Genomic DNA, 25,330 nt, shown 5'->3' with positions numbered 1-25,330 from the left:
ACGGGGAACCACCAAGCATCCCAGGGACACTCACGGCAAGGCTTCGAATGAGTTTCACAAGGAGTCGCCCTCCGTCTCTCCATCTCTGGATGACTCTGGACACCCCTATGACACCGAGGGCCTAGAGACATCACAGTCTGTGCAAACGAGTCAGCAATACCATACAACTTAACATGTACACACATCTCCATCTTCAATACTTCAGGACCTTCAAGCGTTACGGGAACCATTACTGGCTTTACCAACAAAACAAGACATTGCTTCCTTGGCACAGAGGATTGAAGCCTCACACCAACAGGCCATTGACTCTTTACGAGAGGAAATCAGCCATCTGGCCTCCAGGGCACCAGTTATGGAGGGTATCTCAAGGGACCTCTCGGATCTGATCCAAACGTTTCAAAGTAAACACTAAACCTTCAACTCCCAGGTACAACACATGACCCTTCTTCTCGACGACCAAGAAAATAGGGGAAGAAGAGATAATATTCATATTAAGGTATTGCCAGTAGGTAGAAGCCGGGAAGACCTCAAATCACTGGTAACCACCATATTCAGCAAGGTCGCACAAAGACCCCAAATGCCACCTTTGTCATTGACACAGCACACAGTGTCGCTAGAATTATATTATCAATCCAAGAGATATCTTATGCAGACTCCACTACTTTAAGGACAAGGAGGACATTCTCTGAAGCACCAGGCTCACTAAAGGTACCGTCACACTAGACGATATCGCTAGCGATCCGTGACGTTGCAGCGTCCTGGCTAGCGATATCGTCCAGTGTGACAGGCAGCAGCGATCAGGCCCCTGCTGTGCTGTCGCTGGTCGGGGAAGAAAGTCCAGAACTTTATTTCGTCGCTGGACTCCCCGTAGACATCGCTGAATCGGCGTGTGTGACACCGATTCAGCGATGTCTTCGCTGGTAACCAGGGTAAACATCAGGTTACTAAGCGCAGGGCCGCGCTTAGTAACCCGATGTTTACCCTGGTTACCATCGTTAAAGTAAAAAAAAACAACCACTACATACTTACCGCTGTCTGTCCTCGGCGCTCTGCTTCTCTGGTCTGGCTGTGAGCACAGCGGCCGGAAAGCAGAGCGGTGACGTCACCGCTCTGCTTTCCGGCTGCCCGGCGCTCACAGCCAGACCAGAGAAGCAGAGCGCCGAGGACAGACAGCGGTAGGTAAGTATGTACTGTTTGTTTTTTTTACTTTTAGGATGGTAACCAGGGTAAACATCGGGTTACTAAGTGCGGCCCTGCGCTTAGTAACCCGATGTTTACCCTGGTCACCGGGGACCTCGGGATCGTTGGTCGCTGGAGAGCTGTCTGTGTGACAGCTCTCCAGCGACCAAACAGCGACGCTGCAGCGATCCGGATCGTTGTCGGTATCGTTGCAGCGTCGCTTAGTGTGACGGTACCTTAACCCTATAGCCATAGACTGAGCTGTGATCAAGCTCTTGTCAGGAGTACAAGATCCTACTGTCTACATGAGACGTCTCCTACATCTACTGCTGGCAAAGATTCGTGAGACTGATGCCTAGGTGAGGTTGTCTCTTCCACCTCATAGTAAAAAAGAGAACGCTACGTTTTTCCTCAAGCAACACAAAGATCTACCTGCTCTCTTTAAATTCCTGGGCCAAGACTCAATTCCTATTCCTAACTTGCTCTAAGTAGAAGGATATCCTCCTCTGCTGCAAAACTCACACCAGAGAAAGCATGATCGCCCAACACAAGATCCTACCTGTTTTGATCCTGGTCCTTCTTCTCAACCAACGTACCCAATGATCCTTCACTCGATGCACTTTTTTAAAGCACCCTCCAACCCATCTGTAATGTTCAAGTTGTTCTTTCGTTTTTATCTGCTTTTATCGCCTAATGGACTGGCATACTGAGATTCTGGATGATCATTCTCTTGCTGTGTGTACTTCCAGACCTAAACTCTCAAAATGGTCCTAACTAGGGTTGAGCGAAATGGGTCGTTCATTTTCAAAAGTCGCCGACTTTTGGCAAAGTCGGGTTTCATGAAACCCGATCCGACCCCTGTGCGGGGTCGGCCATGCGGTACGCGACTTTCGCGCCAAAGTCGCGTTTCAATGACGCGAAAAGCGCCATTTCTCAGCCAATGAAGGTAAACGCAGAGTGTGGGCAGCGTGATGACATAGGTCCTGGTCCCCACCATCTTAGAGAAGGGCATTGCAGTGATTGGCTTGCCGTCCGCGGCGTCACAGGGGCTATAAAGGGGCGTTCCCGCCGACCGCCATGTTACTGCTGCTGATCTGAGCTTAGGGAGAGGTTGCTGCCGCTTCGTCAGAAGCAGGGATAGCGTTAGGCAGGGTCCATTAACCACCAAACCGCTTGTGCTGTAGCGATTTCCACAGCCCAACACCACCTTCGGTGTGCAGGGACAGTGGAAGCTACATTTTTTTTTTTTTTTTCCTCAGCGCTGTAGCTCATTGGGCTGCCCTAGAAGGCTCCCTGATAGCTGCATTGCTGTGTGTACGCCGCTGTGCAAACCAACTGCTTTTTTCAAAGCACAAATCCTCTTGTTCCTTCCTTTCTGCACAGCTATCTTGTTTGTTTGTCCACACTTTTTATTTAATTTGTGCATCAGTCCACTCCTTATTGCTGCCTGCCATACCTGGCTGAGATTACTGCAGGGAGATAGAAATTGAAGGACAGTTCCTTTTTTTTTTTTTTTTTGTGGGAGATTAAGATTGGCATTTCTGCTAGAGTGCCATCCCTGTCTGTGTCATCTCTCACTCAGTGGGCCATAGAAAGCCTATTTATTTTTTTGCTTGATTTGGGTTCCAAAATCTACCTGAAAAAATCACAACATCAATCAGTGGGAGAAAAATATTGGCCTCAGGGCTTGTGTGCCACTCCTGACTCCTGTGTGTGCCATCTCTCACTCAGTGGGCCATAGAAAGCCTATTAATTTTTTTGCTTGATTTGGGTTCTAAATTCTACCTGAAAAAATCAATAAATCAATCAGTGGGAGATTAATATTGGCCTTTGGGCTTGTGTGCCAGTCCTAAGCGTGCCATCTCTCTCTCTCAGATAGTGGGCCATAGAAAGCCTATTTATTTTTTGGGTTGATTTGGGTTCTAAATTCTACCTGAAAAAATGAATAAATCAATCGGTGGGAGATAAATATTGGCCTCTGGGCTTGTGTGCCACTCCTGACTCCTGTGTGCGTCATCTCTCACTCAGTGGGCCCTACAAAGCCTATTTTTTGTTTTATTTGTTTTCTAAATTCTCCCTGAAACAATCATTTTATTTTATTTTGTTTCTAAATTCTTCCTGAAAAATTCACTTTTTTGTATTTTTTTTTTCTAAAGTCTCCCTTTAAAAAAAAAAAAAAAAAAAAAAATCAAATCAGTGGGAGATTAATATTGCCCTTTCTGCTTGTGTGCCAGTCTTGACTCCTGGGTGTGCCATCTCTCTCTCTCTCTCTCCAATTGTGGGCCATAGAAAGCCTATTTATTTTTTTGCTTGATTTGGGTTCCAAAATCTACCTGAAAAAATCACTACATCAATCAGTGGGAGATAAATATTGGCCTCTGGGCTTGTGTGCCACTCCTGACTCCTGTGTGCGTCATCTCTCACTCAGTGGGCCCTAGAAAGCCTATTTTTTGTTTTATTTGTTTTCTAAATTCTCCCTGAAAAAATCATTTTATTTTATTTAGTTTCTAAATTATTCCTGAAAAAATCATTTTTTTATTATATTTTTTTTTCTAAAGTCTCCCTTTAAAAAAAAAAACAAAAAAACAAATCAGTGGGAGATTAATATTTACATTTGCGCTTCAGTGACAGTCCTGCGTGTGTGGCATCTCTCTCATTTGTTGCCACCAACAACAGAGTGTGTAACATTGTGCCTGATTTTCGTTGTGGTCTCACCCACCTGTAAAGGGGTAGCTAAATCATACTGAAGTTATAGCTCACCGTGTAAGTTGTGTGACAGCAACAAATACCGTTAGTTTGTTTACGTTTTTAAAACAATGAGGAAGTCTGGTGGAAGAGGTCGTGGCCGGGGGCGTTCATTGTCAGCTGGTAATGAGGGTAGTGGTAGTGGTGGAGCATCAGGTGGTCGTGGGAAAAAAAATATTGCACCTAAGTCTGGAGCTGTGGAGCCAGGTTCGTCGTCTGGCTACACAAGGCCTCGAACGCTCCCTTTTCTGGGAGTAGGAAAACCGCTTTTAAAGCCGGAGCAGCAAGAGCAAGTTTTGACTTATCTTGCTGACTCAGCCTCTAGCTCTTTTGCCTCCTCTCGTGAAACTGGTAAAAGTAAAAGCAGCGCGTCGTTAGTGGATGTTCACGGTCAGGGACAAGTCGCTTCCTTGTCCTCTTCAGCAAAAACAACAACAGAGAAGAATGCAGCAGGCGACACAACGGGTTACTCCATGGAGCTCTTTACACATACCGTCCCTGGCTTAGAAAGTGAAGCAGTTAACAGTCCATGCCCATTACAAGTTGAATCTGACATGGAGTGCACTGATGCACAGCCACAGCCAGACTACTATGCTGGTCCTTTGACTCAGACCACAACATTGCCCTCGCAGGGTGCTGATCAAGAATCAGACCCTGATGAGACTATGTTGCCCCATCACGAACGCTATACCACCGACCGACACGGTGACACAGACGAAGTTGCACACGAGCTTCAAGAAGAGGTAATAGATGACCCAGTTCTTGACCCCGATTGGCAGCCATTGGGGGAACAGGGTGCAGGCGGCAGCAGTTCTGAAGCGGAGGAGGAGGGGCCGCAGCAGGCATCAACATCGCAACAGGTTCCATCTGCCGGGCCCGTATCTTGCCCAAAACGCGTGGCAAAGTCAAAACCTGTTGGAGGACAGCGTGGCCATCCGGTTAAAGCTCAGTCTGCAATGCCTGAAAAGGTATCCGATGCTAGAAAGAGTGCAGTCTGGCATTTTTTTAAACAACATCCAATTGATCAGCGCAAAGTCATCTGTCAAAAATGTTCAACTATCTTAAGCAGAGGGCAGAATCTGAAAAGTCTCAATACAAGTTGCATGCATAGACATTTAACCACCATGCATTTGCAAGCTTGGACTAACTACCAAACGTCCCTTAAGGTTGTAGCACCCTCGGCCAATGAAGCTAGTCATCAACGCAACATCCCTTCCGGCAGTGTAGGGCCACCATTTTCTGCACCACCTGCAGTATCTGTGCAGGTTTCTTTGCCAGGCCAAAGCAGTCAGGGTCAGGGAATCACCAGTTTCGTAGTAGGAAACACTGCATCTAGGGCACCGGCGGCAACAATACCATCTCCCACCGTCTCTCAGTCTGCCATGTCCACCGGCACCCCCGCTAGTTCCACGATCTCCAGCTCTCCAGTCCAGCTCACCCTACATGAGACTATGGTTAGAAAAAGGAAGTACTTAGCCTCGCATCCGCGTACACAGGGTTTGAACGCCCACATAGCTAGACTAATCTCGTTAGAGATGATGCCCTACCGGTTAGTTGAAAGCGAAGCTTTCAAAGCCCTGATGGACTACTCTGTACCACGCTACGAGCTACCCAGTCGACACTTTTTTCCAGAAAAGCCATCCCAGCCCTCCACCAGCATGTTAAAGAGCGCATCGTCCATGCACTCAGGCAATCTGTGAGCACAAAGGTGCACCTGACAACAGATGCATGGACCAGTAGGCATGGCCAGGGACGTTACGTGTCCATCACGGCACACTGGGTAAATGTGGTGGATGCAGGGTCCACAGGGGACAGCAAGTTTGGGACAGTTCTGCCTAGCCCACGGTCTAGGAAACAGTTGGCTGTAGCCGTTCGCACCCCCTCCTCCTCCTCCTCGTCCTCCTGCAGAAGCGAGACCTCGTCCACAGACCGCAGTCGCACAACCACTCCATCCGCAGCTGCCACTGTTGCACACCAGGTCTCCCATTATGGGGCAGCTACTGGCAAATGTCAGCAGGCTGTATTGGCTATGAAGTGTTTGGGCGACAACAGACACACCGCTGAAGTTCTGTCCGAGTTCTTGCAGAAAGAAACGCAGTCGTGGCTGGGCACTGTAGATCTTGAGGCAGGCAAGGTAGTGAGTGATAACGGAAGGAATTTCATGGCTGCCATCTCCCTTTCCCAACTGAAACACATTCCTTGCCTGGCTCACACCTTAAACCTGGTGGTGCAGTGCTTCCTGAAAAGTTATCCGGGGTTATCCGACCTGCTCCTCAAAGTGCGTGGACTTTGCTCACATATCCGCCGTTCGCCCGTACACTCCAGCCGTATGCAGACCTATCAGCGTTCTTTGAACCTTCCCCAGCATCGCCTAATCATAGACGTTGCAACAAGGTGGAACTCAACACTGCACATGCTTCAGAGACTGTGTGAACAGAGGCGGGCTGTTATGTTTTTGTGGGAGGATACACATACACGGGCAGGCAGTAGGATGGCAGACATGGAGTTGTCAGGTGTGCAGTGGTCGAAGATTCAAGACATGTGTCAAGTCCTTCAGTGTTTTGAGGAATGCACACGGCTGGTTAGTGCAGACAACGCCATAATAAGCATGAGCATCCCCCTAATGCGTCTGCTGATGCAAAGTTTGACGCACATAAAGGATCAGGCGTCTGCAGCTGAGGAAGAGGAAAGCCTTGATGACAGTCAGCCATTGTCTGGCCAGGGCAGTGTACAGGACGAGAACGAAATTGTTGGCGCGGCAAGGCCGGGTTCTGGTTTTTGGAGGGACACAAGTGACGTGGATTTGCCTGAAACTGCCCCTCAACCAAGCACAACCACAGATTTGAGAACTGGAACTTTGGGCCACATGGCGGATTATGCCTTACGTATCCTCAAAAAGGACACACGCATAACAAAAATGATGAACGATGACGATTACTGGTTGGCCTGCCTCCTTGATCCTCGCTATAAAGGCAAATTGCAAAATATAATGCCACATGAGAACTTGGAACTAATATTAGCAACCAAACAATCAACTCTTATTGACCGTTTGCTTCTGGCATTCCCTGCACACAGGGCCCGTGATCGTTCTAACACAAGCTGCAGGGGCCAGCAGACCAGAGGTGTTAGAGGGGCAGAAATCAGAAGTGGCGTTGGCCAGAGGGGTTTTCTGACCAGGTTGTGGAGTGATTTTGCTATGACCGCAGACAGGACAGGTACTGCAGCATCAATTCAAAGTGACAGGAGACAAAATTTGTCCAGTATGGTTACTAACTATTTTTCATCCCTTATCGACGTTCTCCCTCAACCGTCATTCCCATTTGATTACTGGGCATCAAAATTAGACACCTGGCCAGAATTGGCAGAATATGCATTGCAGGAGCTTGCTTGCCCGGCAGCTAGTGTCCTATCAGAAAGAGTATTCAGTGCTGCAGGTTCAATACTAACAGAAAAAAGGACTCGTCTGGCTACCCAAAATGTAGATGATCTAACCTTCATTAAAATGAACCACAACTGGATTTCGAAATCTTTTGCCCCACCTTGCCCGGCTGACACCTAGCTTTCCTATGTAAAGGTCTTGCCTGTGGACTATTCTGAACGACTTTTCCAATCTCGTAATTTGCAGCACCTGATTGTCCAGCATCCGACATGTTAACACCTCCCTAAATGGCCAAAGTCCCCACACGGGGCCGTGGTATCGCCACTTGGCGCCAGCACCCGTGAGAGTACTGTTTGTCTGAAGAGGTGGGTGTGCCCGCTTTTGGTCGACGGCACTGCCACTAGGTCCCTCATAGTACAATAAAGTGTCTGGCGGTGGTGGTGCGCACCCAACGTCAGACACACCGTTGTAATATGAGGGGCCCTGGGCCTGTACCGCCGGCTACAAGACAGTCCCCCCCCCCCAGGTCAAACAGTGCTCTACGACTTGCAAAATTTTCTCTCACAGCTCCACCAATGTTTAGTCTATGCACTGACATCCTTCAATGCCTGGCACTGTCAATACCATTGTATTGACATTTTTCTTATGTTAGGCCTTCGAAGCCTGTCTGCGGTCACTCCTTCCACTAGGCCTCCACTGACCTGTCTACTGCTGCCCGTGTTCCCCTGGAACCAATTTTAAATTGCCTACAGCCAGCCCAATTTATTATGTTAGGGCTTCGAAGCCTGTCTGCGGTCCCTCCTTCCACTAGGCCTCCACTGACCTGTCTACTGCCGCCCGTGTTCCCCTGGAACCAATTTTAAATTGCCTACAGCCAGCCCAATTTATTATGTTAGGGCTTCGAAGCCTGTCTGCGGTCCCTCCTTCCACTAGGCCTCCACTGACCTGTCTACTGCTGCCCGTGTTCCCCTGGAACCAATTTTAAATTGCCTACAGCCAGCCCAATTTATTATGTTAGGGCTTCGAAGCCTGTCTGCGGTCCCTCCTTCCACTAGGCCTCCACTGACCTGTCTACTGCTGCCCGTGTTCCCCTGGAACCAATTTTAAATTGCCTACAGCCAGCCCAATTTATTATGTTAGGGCTTCGAAGCCTGTCTGCGGTCCCTCCTTCCACTAGGCCTCCACTGACCTGTCTACTGCCGCCCGTGTTCCCCTGGAACCAATTTTAAATTGCCTACAGCCAGCCCAATTTATTATGTTAGGGCTTCGAAGCCTGTCTGCGGTCCCTCCTTCCACTAGGCCTCCACTGACCTGTCTACTGCCGCCCGTGTTCCCCTGGAACCAATTTTAAATTGCCTACAGCCAGCCCAATTTATTATGTTAGGGCTTCGAAGCCTGTCTGCGGTCCCTCCTTCCACTAGGCCTCCACTGACCTGTCTACTGCTGCCCGTGTTCCCCTGGAACCAATTTTAAATTGCCTACAGCCAGCCCAATTTATTATGTTAGGGCTTCGAAGCCTGTCTGCGGTCCCTCCTTCCACTAGGCCTCCACTGACCTGTCTACTGCCGCCCGTGTTCCCCTGGAACCAATTTTAAATTGCCTACAGCCAGCCCAATTTATTATGTTAGGGCTTCGAAGCCTGTCTGCGGTCCCTCCTTCCACTAGGCCTCCACTGACCTGTCTACTGCCGCCCGTGTTCCCCTGGAACCAATTTTAAATTGCCTACAGCCAGCCCAATTTATTATGCTAGGGCTTCGAAGCCTGTCTGCAGTCCCTCCTTCCACTAGGCCTCCACTGACCTGTCTACTGCTGTCCGTGTTCCCCTGGAACCAATTGTAAATTGCCTACATCCCAATTTTTGTTATGTTAGGCCTTCGAAGCCTGTCTGCGGCCTGTTCTTTCCACTACTACTACACTGACCAGGCCACTGCTGCCCGTGTTCCCCTGGAACCAATTTTAAATTGCCTACAGCCAGCCCAATTTATTATGTTAGGCCTTCAAAGCCTGTCTGCGGTCCCTCCTTCCACTAGGCCTCCACTGACCTGTCTACTGCTGCCCGTGTACCCCTTGAACCAACATCAGAAAATATAAAAATAAGTATTTTGCTTATAAAAAAGAAAATACTGGAGAGATATCAAATGCAGACATTTTAACATTAAAAACAAACACATACAACAAAAATCTGGTACAGTACTAAAAATGGCCACCAGCTACAATAACTTTCTCCTGCAAGTAGTTAACTGAAAGTTTTTTTCAATTTAAAACACAGATATGGCATCCACAGAGTGTTGTGCTGTCGCGTCTTCTTTATATTATTGCCAAGAAGATGCAAAACAATGAAAATAATAAAATCATTATTTACCAAAAAAATAGAGTAAGTCAAAACCACATTGCAAATAAACATTCATTACAAATAAAGAAGCAGGGCGCGTCCGAGGGTGAGTATATACCTAATAAGAATATAATCACCCTCGGACGCGCCCTGCTTCTTTCCGACAGCCTTCCTTCCTAAGAATCAGCCCTTCCGTGGTGTAGAGAGAGGGTGTGTTACACTCCAAGGTGTTCCCCAGGTTGCCTTTCCTGAGCTTCGATCTTCATGCTCTCGTTTAGTAGTTGTCGGAAAGTAGGCTGCATTAGGCCTACAAATTGGGTATGGGGTGGAGAGAGATGGTGTGTTACACTCCAAGGTGTTCCCCAGGTTTCCTTGCCATTGCTTCGGTCTTCCGACTCTCGTTTAGTAGTTGTAGAAAACTACACTGCATTAGGCCTACAAAATGGGTATCGGGTGGAGAGAGATGGTGTGTTACACTCCAAGGTGTTCCCCAGGTTTCCTTGCCATTGCTTCGGTCTTCAGACTCTCGTTTAGTAGTTGTAGAAAACTACACTGCATTAGGCCTACAAAATGGGTATCGGGTGGAGAGAGATGGTGTGTTACACTCCAAGGTGTTCCCCAGGTTTCCTTGCCATTGCTTCGGTCTTCCGACTCTCGTTTAGTAGTTGTAGAAAACTACACTGCATTAGGCCTACAAAATGGGTATCGGGTGGAGAGAGATGGTGTGTTACACTCCAAGGTGTTCCCCAGGTTTCCTTGCCATTGCTTCGGTCTTCCGACTCTCGTTTAGTAGTTGTAGAAAACTACACTGCATTAGGCCTACAAAATGGGTATCGGGTGGAGAGAGATGGTGTGTTACACTCCAAGGTGTTCCCCAGGTTTCCTTGCCATTGCTTCGGTCTTCCGACTCTCGTTTAGTAGTTGTAGAAAACTACTCTGCATTAGGCCTACAAAATGGGTATGGGGTGGAGAGAGATGGTATGTTCCACTCCAAGGTGTTCTCCAGGTTGCCTTTCCTGAGCTTCTATCTTCAGGCTCTCGTTAAATTGTGGTTAAATGGAACAACTGCATTTGGCGTACTAGTTGGTTTGGGGCCTACTAACAGTGTCTGCCGCTCCTTGCTGTTCTCCTGGTTTCCTGTCCTGAAATTCCGTTTTCAGGCGCTCGTTAAGTAGTTGTTAATGTTAGACTGCATTTGGCCTACTAGTTGGGTTGGGGCCTACTATTGGTGTCTGCCACTCCTTGCTGTTCTCCTTCACTGAACAAAGCTGTGCCGCCTGTTTACTACGGTTGCCAATTTTGAACTGCATTTCGACTACTTACTGATTTGGGCCTACTCTCTGTGTCAGCCTCTCATTCCAGTTGTCCTCCACTGCAATGCCCCCTGGTTATTCCTGTGTTACCAATTTTGAACTGCATTTAGCCAACTTTATTCTTTGGGCCTATATCTGTGTTTCCTCCTCATCCTGCCCATTGACCAGCCAGTGATAGATGAGTCTGCTGGTACATTGACCCATAACGCAACATTCCCCGTGCACGCTACACAACAACATTGTGACCCTGCTGAAAGTCAGGTTGCTCTTCCCGCATACCATACCACCTTACACGGGGACAAAGAGGAAGGTGCAGATGAAAGTGCAGGTTCCTTCATCAGGTGGGGGGAGGAATACTAGTTGGCGACGTCACTGGCACAGGGCCTCTCATAGTACGCAAAAGTGTTGCTGCCGGTGGGAGGCGCCCCCGCCGTGCAAACCCACCGCTGTACTTTGAGGGGCCCTGTGCCAGTGCCAATGCCAACGAGTGGGCCCCCCCTGCTTGCTCAGGTTCACAGCACTTGCAAAGTTTAAATACTTACCTCTCCCTGCTCCACTGCCGTGACGTGGTCCAGATTTCCTGGGCCCACTAATTACTTGAACCAGCCCTACCCACCACAACTTTAGCCAAATGACCCCCAATTTCAAATGCCTTCCAATTATTATAAGGTAAATTACGCTTGACAAGCTTCATTAAGAAGAATGGATGGTTTTGACATTAAAATGGGCACTCTAGGTGTTTTCCTGGCCCCCACTCACTGCCGACTATGCTGCCCCATTGACTTGCATTGGGTTTCGTGTTTCGGTCGATCCCGACTTTACGTCATAATCGGCCGATTTCACTCGACCCGACTTTTGAGATAGTCGGGTTTCGCGAAACCCGGCTCGACTCTAAAAAGGTCAAGGTCGCTCAACTCTAGTCCTAACTAGTAGATAAAGGCAGCAGAGGAAGTAGGTGGGTGGAAGTAAGGGAGAGGAGGGAATACTATATACCAGGTATAAATTTGAATTTACATGTGGTTATTTTTCTCTGATTCTAGGTACTATTCCTCTGCAGGTTATCGATTGGTTTTTCCAGTTTATATTATGTTAACTAAAATACACTGCTAATTGTCTGTGTAATGAATATGCCCCCTTCTACCCCTTATAAGATAATCCTAGTTTGGGAATGGGAGTGATTGGGTTTTTGGGTGGCTTTGTGCTAGCTTTGCTCTCTTTTCTGTTATTTCTGTCTATTCTCTTGGTGTTTACTTTTACTGCTCAGAACTTACGGTGGGCTGCTTAAATGTTAAAGGGTTTTACAGTTCTTAGAAAAGGTCCATTTTATTAAATCTCCTCTATAAGAGGAAGATAGACTTTCCTGCAGGAAACACATTACTGTCAAAATAAACCTTTTATGATCTCTAACATGAGGTGAAAGAAGCAGATTTCCCTGATATATTACAAAGTTGCTAATTTTAATATGTACCGTACTATTGATTTATGAAATCGAAATTTAATCTACTATTACGCTAAGTTCTCACTACCATTTCTGAGTTATTTCGCGACCCCTCATTTCATCCTGACATCTGATCTACATGTTACACAAGGGGGTTAAAGTCTCCCTTCAGAATGGTGTAGTTAATTGTCCATAGCGGTAATTAAATGTTGGTGCCACCGTAAGTGCTGAATGCCAGGGCAGTATGGAATTGGCACCATGCATGTTAGGTGGGTGTGATGAAGGCCCTACGTAGCCATGGAGCGAATATCATCTTGTGATCCTTATGGTTGTGGCATTGGGGGGCTCACGCTTCTACAGTAGTTCATCAGTTCTTATGAATTTACCGATCCTTTTACAGGTGAAACTGATATGCTGCGCTTCAACTTTATAAAGTCAAGCTACGATAAGGTGCTGATTAAATGGGACCCATACTGGCCTCCTGACTTTCGAGATTTGCTGGGATTCATGTTTCATTACAAGGAAGCGTAAGTCGTGTTTTGTCCTCCTGAAGGCCATTGTTATTTTTCTAAAATCCATAGTACGTAATTTGCTTACGATTGCAGGCGGTTTCCAGCAGCTTTGTTTGTTTTTAGGAGGGAACGTAACACTTCTTTGCTTCACTGAAGCGGGAACGTTGCTATGTACACATCAGTATGACGGTGCAGTGCGTGATGGGTGACTGGGTAACAAAAAAGGTCTCCTGGAAGACTGCACCTAATCTAGATGTTTTCCTGCTAGAGTTTAGAAAGAGAACCTTGCAAGAAACGTTTAACATGCATGTGCTTCCATTCAGCTATTTGGCTATAAGACTGACCGAGATGGCGAGTACTGCGCTCGGCAGTTTTCATCAGTCCCATAGCCAATGAATACCGCCTTTATGTATGGGTTTGGCCAACAATGTAATGTGTATGGGAGCACCAGCTGACTGATGGTTGTGAGAGATGTTGATTGTACATGTCCGATTTCAGACATTATATAAGATTGTTGTAGAGGTGCCTGACTGCCAGAACATTGTTCAGCTAGAAGTCATGTAATATGTATAGACCGTTTTAAGGGTTGTCCGGTCCTCTATGTCAGGGGTCCCCAACTCCAATCCTCAAGACCCACCAACATGTCATGTTTTCAGGATTTCCTTAGTCTTGCCTAGGTAATAATTGCATCACCTGTGCAATGCAAAGGAAATCCTGAAAACATGACCTGTTGGTGGGCCTTGAGGACTGGAGTTGGGGACCCCTGCTCTATGTGACTGCAAACTTTGGAATCCTCCTGCTGTCTGGATTCTTTGGTGTTGCTGCTGAAATCAGGTGAGCATATGACAGCAAGTACGCAGTTTGACATGCAGTCAAGCCCATCGACTAGGAATGTGGCCGGCCGGAAGTATGCACATCGCTGATCATTCTTGGCAGCAACACTGGAGAATCCTGACAGTATGCAGTGCGCACGCTGTAAGAAGTCTGCAGTCATTTAAAATGATTTAAACTTTTAGCAGAAGATCAGACAACCCCTTTAAGGAATACATGGTTGGACATCACAGCCTGGATTCTTAACCTGTAGAGTATATCTGGGTTGTCACAGTGTAGATATATAAAGCTTTTTAAAGGAAGTGTCATGCTCACTTTGGCGATATATGAAAGGGACTTTCCATTTTGAAAGTGTGAAGAGTGGTTAAAAATAATAACATACCGTCAGTGATCCCGCACAGGCCTCATTCCAGGGCTGGTGTATGCTTCCTCGTCTCAACTGTGACATGCCGAGTGTCATTATTGATTGGCTGAAAAGACATTTTCAGCCATTTCTTAATTGTTAAGGACAGGAACAGGAAGCGCACCCCAGTGGGACTGAGTAATTACCGTAATGGGACATGCAGTGGATCACTGGGCAAAGTAGAATTTATTGTATTAATTTTAACTCGCCCTTTTTTGAATGTGGCATTGGCAACAGCTGCTGAATTTGAATTCTTGTGTATACCCCTCCTCATATGTAAAGCGCCATGGAATAAATGGCGCTATAACAATAAAAATAATAATAATAATAATAATAATTCTCCTTAAAAGATCCTGTAGTTTGCTATACCAGATAGGGTCGTACTTAAAGTGATCCTGTCACCAGGAACAACGCTGTTAACCTGCAGATATGCATTTAATCTGCAGGCTAGCAGCATTATTATTCTAACACAGCGGGGAGAAAATTAACTTAATTCTCCACGCCAGCATTCGGTATTCAGTTATGGAGGCGAGGGCGCCCCGGCTCAGTCACCGCTCTGAGTATACAGAGAAGCCGCTGTAACTGCGCTCCCGGCCATGACTGACAGACGGCCACAATGTAGAGCCAGTGTCAGTCAGGGCCAGGGGTCAGGTACAGCGGCTTCTCTGTATATTCAGAGCGGTGACTGAGGCGGCGGGGGGAATAAATTAATTTTCTCCCTGCTGCATTCAGCTATGTTCAGGCGCCGGGCAGCATAATAATGCTATTAACCTGCAGATTTACCCCATATCTGCAGGTTGACAGTGTTATACCTGTGGACAGGTTCCCTTTAACTGGTGCAGATATGATTGCCAATAGCTGCAAGTAGACATATACTAAAACAAGCAAATTGCCAATTGTCAAGTTTTCCCTACACATTTTGTATGAAAGTGTAAATGTTAGATACCAATCACTATTTCTCAGTTACTAGATCAGTCTGCACCTCTGTACTGTAGTAGATTAAGAGCAGCAACATCTAAATGATTTACATATGGATCTGTGCTTCCTCCATTGTCAAGACCCTACCAGAATGTCACAGAGTTTGATGGTCAAGATGCATGTGGATCCAATAGCTGGACAGTAGTGGATGTGGATCCTCCGCAACGTACTACAGATGGCAAGACCCCGAGTCCTCCAGGACACCTCTTGCGTAATTTGAAGCCTTGGACACAGTACGCTGTATTTGTGAAGACTTTAGTGTCTTCATCAGATGAAAGAGCGCGACCGTACGGAGCAAAGAGTGAGATCATCTACATAAGAACAAATGAAACCAGTAAGTTCTGGCCTATAGGATATTGATTCCTTTAATTTGCCTTTAAACTCTTTAACATGTAGCAATGCTCTGTTTAGCTATGGGTAGAAGCATATAATGCTTTCTTTAATTTCAGCACCTTCTGTTCCACTCGACCCATTTTCTATATCCAATGCATCATCTCAGATTATACTGAAATGGAAGGCTCCATCAGAACCCAATGGGAATGTCACTCATTACTTGGTGTACTGGCAGGAACAACCCGAGGACAGTGAACTAGTTGAACTAGATTACTGTATGAAGGGTAAGTGTTGCAAGGTCTGGGACAGACCAAAGTGTTGGCCGCCCTTTCTATTTCTACATGCTGATTGATCCATAGAACTTAAAGGGTTATCCGATCTTAAACTTCAAGTTTTCAGTCGCTCTATGTGACTAAGAAGAATCCACTGCACTCTCAAGAGGCAACATTGCAAGTGTTTTATTTTATGGTAAAAACACACAAAAATGTAACGTGAGATAAAGGTTGGAAAATTGACAGAATTGTTGATGTTCCGTCCTGTCCCAGAGCTTTATCGTAGAGTTGCTAAAAAGATAAAGGAGAATAATAAGGGGTGTGCTGTACAATCTAATATGTGAAAAACACATACATAATTTGTACAATTAATGTATACATAATATACATAAAAACTCCATATAGTGTTAAGGGAACTGCATTGTCAACAGAAATGCATTAGATTCAAGAGTGACAAATGGTCCTTTTTCTGCGATTCCAGATGATTAGCGCCATGCATGACATTAGGAGAGTTACAATATGTTGAAAAACAGTCGCGGATGACTTATATGGTATGACATCAGAAAATAAAAACATAAATCATCAAGAAAATACCTAATGAGACATCATCTGTATGTAATTAACCTCTGCAGGTGCATCGGTTAGAACTAAGAACGGTGTTCATCAGACGTCACAATAATATGGAATGATGTTGAGAGGGTGAATGAGGAGAAAAGAATAGGTATAGACAAGTATAAGTCAATAGAGGCAAATGACATGAATGAACAAAATCAGAAAGAAGATGTGAGAAATAGGATGAAATAAAGTACAAGAGAACCTATTCTATGGGTGTTCTTATATGCACTAGCAGCTGGAGAAGGCTTTGATGTCCAAAGTTAAGATGTCTCTTGAGTTTTAGGTGTCAAGGGATGCAATACAATGCAGAGCTAAGGTTAGAAAGTGCGTTCAGACACAATAATTACACCATTCAAAACGGTTCAGGACAATTTTTTTTCATGGTAACAGATTTTCTTAAATGTTACTATTAGAAATAGAAATCAAATTTGTGCAAAAAAGCAAACAAAAAAATTCCTAATATCTTTGTTGGGACTGTGACATTATAATTTAATGACTGCTTTTCAACTAACCCATGCCTTCACAGGAATAAAGTTGCCCACCAGGACGTGGTCACCTCCACAAGAAGCAGATGATGCTGTGAAACCCAATGGAACAGACACTGAAGATTCTAATGAAGCTTGCTGTTCTTGCCCAAAAAGTGAAGCTCAGATTATGAACGAGCACACTGAGCTGGCATTCCGGAAAACATTTGAGAATTATCTTCACAATGTAGTCTTCATACCAAGGTAAGAACTGATTGGAACCAGCTTGGTGTTTGGGTGCATAAGTGGTCCATGAGTTCATATACTGTGAGACAACAGGGCATGTGCTTTGTGATGTGGATTTCAGCATTGCTGCTTATATGAAGCACATTGTTGGAATGTGTTTCACGTGAACAAGCCACTTTCAACTAAGCTGTATTTTGTTTTGCCACATTATTTCTGGCTCTGTGGCCATGTGAATATGCATCCCAAAAATTAATAAATCTCACTGCAGGTGGTGCAAGCTTAACGGCAAGCTCCTCACCTTTGTTGCTTAGTGAGGAAGGGCTGAGGACTCCTCCTTTAGTAATCAGTGGATGGTCCAACGTACATTGTGGATAGAGTTTGAATGCATATTTAGGTTTAAACCCTTTGATAAAGCTTTGTCTGAAAGATATAAAGGCCCCTATAAACATTAGACTAATGTCAGACGAACTCGTCGATCTCAACCGGTTTAGCCAATTGTCTAATTGTCTAATGGCTGACTGATGATCGGGTGAGATGTCACTCAGGCGTGTTGGATTCCTGACTGACAATAACATTGTTTTCTTGGAGATAAGCAGCCAGACAATATGTCAGCCAGCAGCTTTCTCGTAGAGAAACTGGAGTTCTTGGCCAGGTGAGTAGTTCTGTGTATGGGAGTGTCAGCTGAGATGGTTGGCTGCCAAACGATCGTCCGTCAGTCATCTGTGTAAGATGTAAGATCTGTGCAAGCTTAAGTTTAGGGAGCAAAATAAATTTGACAGAACTTCTGTTTTACTTTTTTCTGTAGACCTTCTAGAAAACGCAGAGATACATTTGGTGTTGCAAATGGTACAGTGTCAAATCAAGTAACACCCAATCCTTTATCCAATGCGACTTCAACTGGAGCAATTGATGACCTCGAGCCAAAGAAGTTTTCTCAGAAGGTTTGGTTCAAGGAGTCTTTTGTCATTTCTGGCCTGAAGCATTTCACTGCATATCGAATTGAAATCCATGCCTGCAACCATGAAGTTTCACTTGGCTGTAGTGTAGCTGCATATGTCAGTGCCAGAACCATGCCAGAAGGTGAGCCCACCCATACAGGGTACAGTTGTTGTTTGTCAGATTGTACAAATCCAAAAAAGTAATGCTATTTTTACATAACAAATTAAATCGGCATTGAATTTGTTGCATATTTACTAGATAGATGATGGAAAACCACCATACAAAGATGGCTGCACTTCTTAGGCCGGGAGCACATGGTCAGTAATTGTCAGCGCTTTGGACACTGCATATGTCCGCTACATCCAAAGCGCTGCCGGCTTTTGAACACAGGTGAATCCGCATGTGTTCACTGAACCGTGCGGAATCACCGCGTCCAATACATTGTACGGGTGACATTTATCTTTGCGCAAACTCACGTCTCCGCAAGATAAATTGACATGCCGCTGTCAGGAAAGACGTGCCGTGTGTCCATCTCCGCAGGTGTCTCTGAACACATAGTGGGCATGGGATTTCTTGAAATCTCATCCACTATGCTGTAACATTTGGACACTGCGAGGTGGACTCTGCAGAGGTACGCAGTGTCCAACCCGAAGCGTTTACTGACGGTGGAAACATACCCTTAATATTAAGTTGCCTCTTTTTTCTCTACCATAGCATGTTTATAGACATTTAAAAAAAATCACATTTCAGTATTGTAAACCTAGTTGCTGAATTTCTAAATAATTGACTATTCACAGCTAAAGCCGATAATATTGAGGGACCAGTCACTTATGAGTATGAGCCACCTTACATCATCCACCTCATGTGGAAGGAGCCAAGTGAACCCAATGGCTTAACTATATTGTACGAGGTCCAGTACTCCCGGCTTGGAGACTCGCAGGTAATTGCTCTGTACATTTTTAGATTATTTTCCTGATGACATATTACATCTTGTAGCAATTGATCATATTGTTATCATATTCCAGGAGAACAATATCTGTGTTTCCCAGAAACAGTATCTCCAGGATAAAGGAGCAAAGCTGCGATCTCTTCCCCCAGGAAACTACAGTGTGAGGGTTCGGGCCTCTTCTTTGGCTGGAAATGGTTCTTGGACTCCGACTACTTATTTTTATGTACGAGATGTAGGTGAGTGTTCACTTATTTGTAGGCAAAAAGAGACTTTGCAGTAGTTTGGCAACATCCTAGTAACTTCAAGGTAAAAAATAAACATTTAATCATTTTACGTTTACACCATTTTGCTTATTTTATATTTGCAAAGGTCTCTGTTCCTATATAATTTTTTTTTAATCTTTTTCAGATATCTCCCAAAAAAACATCTTGAACATTGTCATTGGTCCAGTCATCCTACTGTTTGCTTTCCTCATCATTTTGATAGTATGCATGATCCAGAAAAAGAAGTGAGTGGCTCTGAAGATTCTAAGTACATCAATTTTTAAAGAGTCATTCTCATTATTGATCCTCAGGAGCTCACCGTTTTGCTCCCAGCTTCCTGCTTGCAGCGATGTGGTTTTGGTGGACTGCCCTAGTGAAGATTGACAGTTTGGGATGTTGGCATGGCTAAAGCTGAGTGTTTCCCATGCTGCAAGCAAAGTTCTGCCTCTGCAGCATTAGAAGAGTGCAGGGGCACTAAAGCTAGCCAGATCCAGCGATTCAGACAGCTTCAGAGCAGCACTCGCAAGCTCTGTATCATAGCGCATGCAAACAATGCAAACCTTGCCTATGTGACTTGTCATTTCAGCATAATTTGCAACAGTATGTCTGTTTGCCTCCTCCCCTTCCTCTCTGTTTAAATCTATGGGTAAGACACTGATGTCCCTGGGAATCTGCCTCCAGAGCTTATTTTAGATGAAAGGGGGCGTTAACATGTAGATGAGGAGGGCAGGCTGTCAGTCATTACATGTCTCAAACTGGTAACTCCCCCTTGCATTCAAAATAATCTCTGGAGGCAGATTATCAGGGAGATCTATGTCCGGCCCATAGATCTGTACAGCTCATTTACATAATAAGAAAAACATGGATTTTTCTGGAATAAGGCGTCTAGTTACAGATACCAAGGTGTCATTTTATTCGCTTCCTATGACATACTTGCCCATATAGTTGGCTTAGGATGGTTGAGCCTACTGATAGATTTCCTTTAACAGAAGGGAGCCAACAATTTTGTCCAATTTTGCTTGGATGCCCTGGTTAGCAGCATTAGTCATCTTGAATGGAAAGCCAATTGGGGACAGCTGCTATCTTGTTCAGAGCATGTCCTTCCCGGACCACTGAATATGAACACTGTGATGCATTCTGGTGTTCGTCTGTTCAGAGCACATTTTTATGGATCCTTTGCCACGTCTCTCAGTATAAAAAATATTTATATATATAAAATTACAGCAGCGTTTCCTAAAATATTTGCTTACTAAATTATACACCATTCATTTTTTCCAGAATATTTGCTAAATTATTAGCACATCAAAACTTGTACCTTTTACAAGGTGCATTTCTTAAAGGGGATGCTATTGAGTAATTAAAGCCCATACAAAAATGTGGTGTTTTTTTTTTTTAATTCACAATCTTTGTATGGAGATGTTTGAAAATGTTGGACCTCCTAAAACTTTACTACCACTATCCACATCATTAAAGGGAACCTGTCAAAAAAATATACACCTAAAAATATACCTAAAATCCAGGTCCGATTAAGAAACTGATGTATGACCATAGGACACCGCTCAGTAGAGATAGGAGAAGGTATTACACCCCACGCGTTACTCCACACATGGTGGCTTCATAATTTTACCATCTGCCTTTTTTTGGAATTTCAGGTCCAGTGGGCGGTCCTATTAGTGATTGCCAGCTATTTTTTGTATAAGTGTGCGTACAGAGCTATCACTCACTGGACCGAAAATCTCAGAAAAAGCAGATGTACAATACGATAGCTGGTATCATCGGAAAATAAACTTCTAATGTTCTTTGCCTGTGATATGAAGATACTGTTCATCTTATTCAATATGTTATAAAATTACAGTAGATCACTTCCTATAATCTGTAAATTATTTTTACACAGGGAAGCAGAAGGCCCCACAGGACCATTGTATGCATCCTCCAATCCTGAGTATTTAAGTGCTAGTGAAGGTGAGTTGCGCTGATGACAATGGCGCCTTGTTAGGGTGCATTTACTCTGCATTCCTAGGAACGCTCGTTTCAAGATAAACATGCATTTTAACCATTAAGCAATGCTCGTTAGTTGGGTGGAAGGATCTTTTGGTTTTCACAAAAGATCATCGTTTTGAGCAGCACATCGTCCAATGTAAACAGGACCTATGCTGCAAAGAGGAATGGTAGCCTATGTGCTTGAATGATTTTCTACAGATCTGAAGAGTGCCTTCCTGTGCAAGCACCGCTGATTGGTAATTATCGGCCAGTCATTGAAATGGAATCTGTCATTAGGATTTCTCACCCCAAACAATTTGTATGAGCATGTAGCTCTTTTAAAGACAAGTTCAGGAGTAACGTTACATGGCCGGTCTGTTCCTCCATTATTGAGAAATCAGCGTTCTATGCTGTGCTAATGAGACTGAAGGACTATTCCACTGAAGCCTCTTTCATTACAGCTTTATTCCCCGTCCAGTGCCGTCTCCTCCTGCTTGACTGACCACACATGTGCCTGACATGTCACATTATAGAGGCTATCAGTCATGCAGGAGGAGTCAGTGCTGGGCAGGGAATAGAGCTGGAGTGACAGAGGCTTCCGATCTACAGCCTCATTTGCACACCAGTTCAAATGCTGATTTCTCTGTAATGGAGGAACAGACTGGGCTTATCTTTGAAAGCGCTCCATGCACATATAAATGGTATGTGGGGTGAAATCTTGCTGACAGATTACCTGTAACACCATAAGGTCGGCTAATGTAAGCGCACCATAAGGAGCCTTATTTGAATGGTAAAAAGTTGCAGGCTTTTCCAGTAATCGGTTTAAAGAGAGATTGCATTACACTGATCACCTTGCCTTTGGATAGGCAATTGATGTAGGAAAAATATCATTCCTTTATGAACCATAATGTAACGTTTGAGACAAAATGTTTATAAAGTTTGTGCCAAATTAAGAAATGATCTCCAGTCCATAGAGTAGGAGATAGTAAAACTTATCACCTGGGGTCTGACAACTGTGACCTCCTCCGATCCCAAGAACGGGGCTGTCTAGAACCTGTGCACTTCCATTCCATCTTCCCCTCTGGGACTTTGGGAGATAGCAGAGCTCTCTGCTCGGCTTTTTCTGGCAGTTTTGCAGACAGTGGATGATGTGGAGTTGTGCATGCTTAGCCCCTGCTCTCTTCATTCAGGATCATTGTGCATCCCACAGTGTTATCGTGTTATCATTTTTTCTTACTTTATGCATTGGGGCAAACAAAAACCCAGAATGCTGCAAACGAGTACCTTTTCTGTTATGACATTTTGGAGAATGATAAACATTTGGCTTCTCTTATGTATTTGTGACCTCTAAATCACTGTATGTCCTTTTTTTGGTTCTAGTGTACATTCCAGATGAGTGGGAAGTACCAAGAGATAAGATCAACCTGCTCCGAGAACTGGGGCAGGGTTCCTTTGGAATGGTTTATGAGGGAATTGCCAAGGACATCATAAAAGGAGAGGCCGAAGTTCGCGTGGCTGTGAAAACTGTCAACGAGTCAGCAAGTCTGCGAGAGAGGATAGAGTTCCTGAACGAGGCTTCCGTCATGAAGGGATTTAGCTGCCACCATGTGGTAAGAATTTCTATCAATTCACAAACTATTTGTCATTGCTTTATATTAAAGGGAACCTGTCACCCCCAAAATGAAAGATGAGCTAAGGCCACCGGCATCAGGGGCTTATCTATAGTATTCTGTAATGCTTCAGGTAAGCCCCCGATGTGTCCTGAAAGATGAGAAAAAGAGGTTAGATTATACTCACCTGGGGGGGCGGTCCGATCCGATGGGCGTCGCGGTCCGGTCTGGGGCCTCCCATCTTCTTACGATGACGTGCTCTTCTTGTCTTCATGGGGCTCCGGCGCAGGTGTACTTTGTCTGCCCTGTTGAGGGCAGAGCAAAGTACTGCAGTGCGCAGGTGCTGAGAAAGGTCAGTGAGGCCCGACGCCTGTGCACTGCAGTACTTTGCTCTGCCCTCAACAGGGCAGACAAAGTACACCTGCGCCGGAGCCCCAGCGTGAAGACAAGAAGAGGACGTCATCGTAAGAAGATGGGAGTCCCCGGACCGCGACGCCCATCGTACCGGGACCGCTCCTGGGTGAGTATAATCTAACCACTTTTTCTCATCTTTTAAGAATACATCGGGGGCTTATCTAAAGCATTACAGAATGCTGTACATAAGCCCCTGATGCTGGTGAGCTTAGCTCAACTTCCATTTTGGGGGTGACAGGTTCCCCTTAATATTCAATAACTGTGGCCAGAATTTAACCCCTTTCTGACATTACACGTACTATCCATCGAGGTGGGGTGGGCCCGTATGCCCATCGACTGGATAGTACAGCATAGCGATCGGCTGCACTCTCGGGGGGGGTGGGCGGTGGTTGGGTGGATCGCGGCCGGGTGTCAGCTGACACGGTATAGGGAAGCATCATGCAGGGAGGGGACTCCCTGCGGGCTTCCCTGAGACCCTCGGGCATTTTATAGTGTAAAAAAAATATTCAGATGTGTAAAATATATATATAAATATATATATATATATATATATATATATATATATACACACACATCGGGTATTCTAGAATATGCATGTCCACGTAGTATATTGCCCAGCGACGTAGTATATTGCCCAGCGACGTAGTATATTGCCCAGCGACGTAGTATATTGCCCAGCGACGTAATATATAGCCCAGCCACGTAGTATATAGCCCAGCCACGTAGTATATTGTCCAGCCACGTAGTATATTGCCCAATGACGTAGTATATTGCCCAATTACATCGTATACAGCACAGAGCCACGTAGTATATTGCCCAGTGATGTAGTATAGAGCACAAAGCCACGTAGTATATTGCCCAGTGACATAGTATATTGCTCAGCTACGTAGTATATTACCCAGCCACGTATGTCACAGGTTAAAAAATAAACATACTCACCTAACGATCCGAGGGCCCCTTGTAGTTTAACATACTCACCATTCTGGTCGCTGCTCCACGTCCCGTCTCTCCGCCTCCTGGGATCCAACGGCGCTGTGCCGATGGGCGCGCGGCTGCCTCCATCTTGCGTTCCCAGGATGCATTTTGAAATTACCCAGATGACTTAACGGTCTTGCGATACCGCTAGGTCTTCTGGGTAATTTCGCAATGCATCACTGGGAAAGGAAGATGGCGGCAGGCACGAGCGGCTCAGCGGACAACGGAGGGTGAGTATAGCAGGTTTTTTGTTTTTTTTACTATTTTTAACATTACTTTTTTTTACTATTGATGCCGCATAGGCAGCATCAGTAGTAAAAGGTTGGGGACACAGGGTTATTAGCGGCGGTAACGGAGTGCGTTACCCGCGGCATTAACCCTGTGTTAGCGGTGACCGGAGGGGAGTATGGAGCGGGCGCCGGGCACTGACTGTGGGGAGAAAGGAGCGGCCATTTTCTTCCGGACTGTGCTCGTCGCTGATTGGTCGCGGCAGCCATGACAGGCAGCTGGCGAGACCAATCAGCGAATGAATAACCGTGACAGAAAGAAAGAAAGAAGGACAGACGGAAGTGACCCTTAGACAATTATATAGTAGATATATATAGAAAAAGAAGACAAAAAGCAGCACCAAAAGAAAACAAGGGGTGCAAAAAATCCTTCCAGATAAATACCAAACCTCATACTATAGTCCAAAAAATGAGGCTTGAGAAAGGTCCACATCCTGGACTGAAACTTCGCACATGGGCCAATAAATCACTTTCTTTTTTCCTATTGGAGTGCTGCCTTCATTTTTTGGAAAATATATATATATATATATATATATATATATATATATAGTATTAGTATCGCAGCGTCCGTAACGACTTGACCTGTAAAACTATCACACTAGTTAACCCCTTAAGTGAACACCGTAAAAAAAAAAAAAAAAAACGAAGCAAAAAACAATGCTTTATTATCATACCGCCGAACAAAAAGTGGAATAACACGCGATCAAAAAGACGGATATAAATAACCATGGTACCGCTGAAAACGTCATCCTGTCCCGCAAAGAACGAGCTGCCATACAGCATTATCAGCGAAAAAAATAAAAAAGTTATAGTCCTCAGAATAAAGCGATGCAAAAATAATTTTTTCTATAAAATAGTTTTTATCGTATAAAA

At 45.1% G+C, this 25,330-nt stretch overlaps 1 protein-coding gene across 1 annotated transcript in view; it reads left to right on the top strand.

The window, feature by feature from the left end:
* The window catches only part of INSR (insulin receptor), a 172,188-nt gene that overhangs the window by 140,045 nt on the left and 6,813 nt on the right, over window positions 1-25,330 (top strand). The window contains exons 7-16 of the mRNA XM_069739150.1: window positions 12,787-12,913; window positions 15,191-15,444; window positions 15,560-15,727; window positions 16,857-17,058; window positions 17,846-18,120; window positions 18,777-18,919; window positions 19,005-19,164; window positions 19,337-19,436; window positions 21,086-21,153; window positions 22,552-22,781. Of these exons, the coding sequence (XP_069595251.1) occupies window positions 12,787-12,913; window positions 15,191-15,444; window positions 15,560-15,727; window positions 16,857-17,058; window positions 17,846-18,120; window positions 18,777-18,919; window positions 19,005-19,164; window positions 19,337-19,436; window positions 21,086-21,153; window positions 22,552-22,781 (1,727 nt within the window). The remainder of the gene's footprint in view (window positions 1-12,786; window positions 12,914-15,190; window positions 15,445-15,559; window positions 15,728-16,856; window positions 17,059-17,845; window positions 18,121-18,776; window positions 18,920-19,004; window positions 19,165-19,336; window positions 19,437-21,085; window positions 21,154-22,551; window positions 22,782-25,330) is intronic.

This window comes from Ranitomeya imitator, chromosome 1 (assembly GCF_032444005.1).
Source record: "Ranitomeya imitator isolate aRanImi1 chromosome 1, aRanImi1.pri, whole genome shotgun sequence".
NCBI lineage: Eukaryota > Metazoa > Chordata > Amphibia > Anura > Dendrobatidae > Ranitomeya > Ranitomeya imitator.
This window is presented reverse-complemented; position numbering and strand designations above follow the sequence as displayed.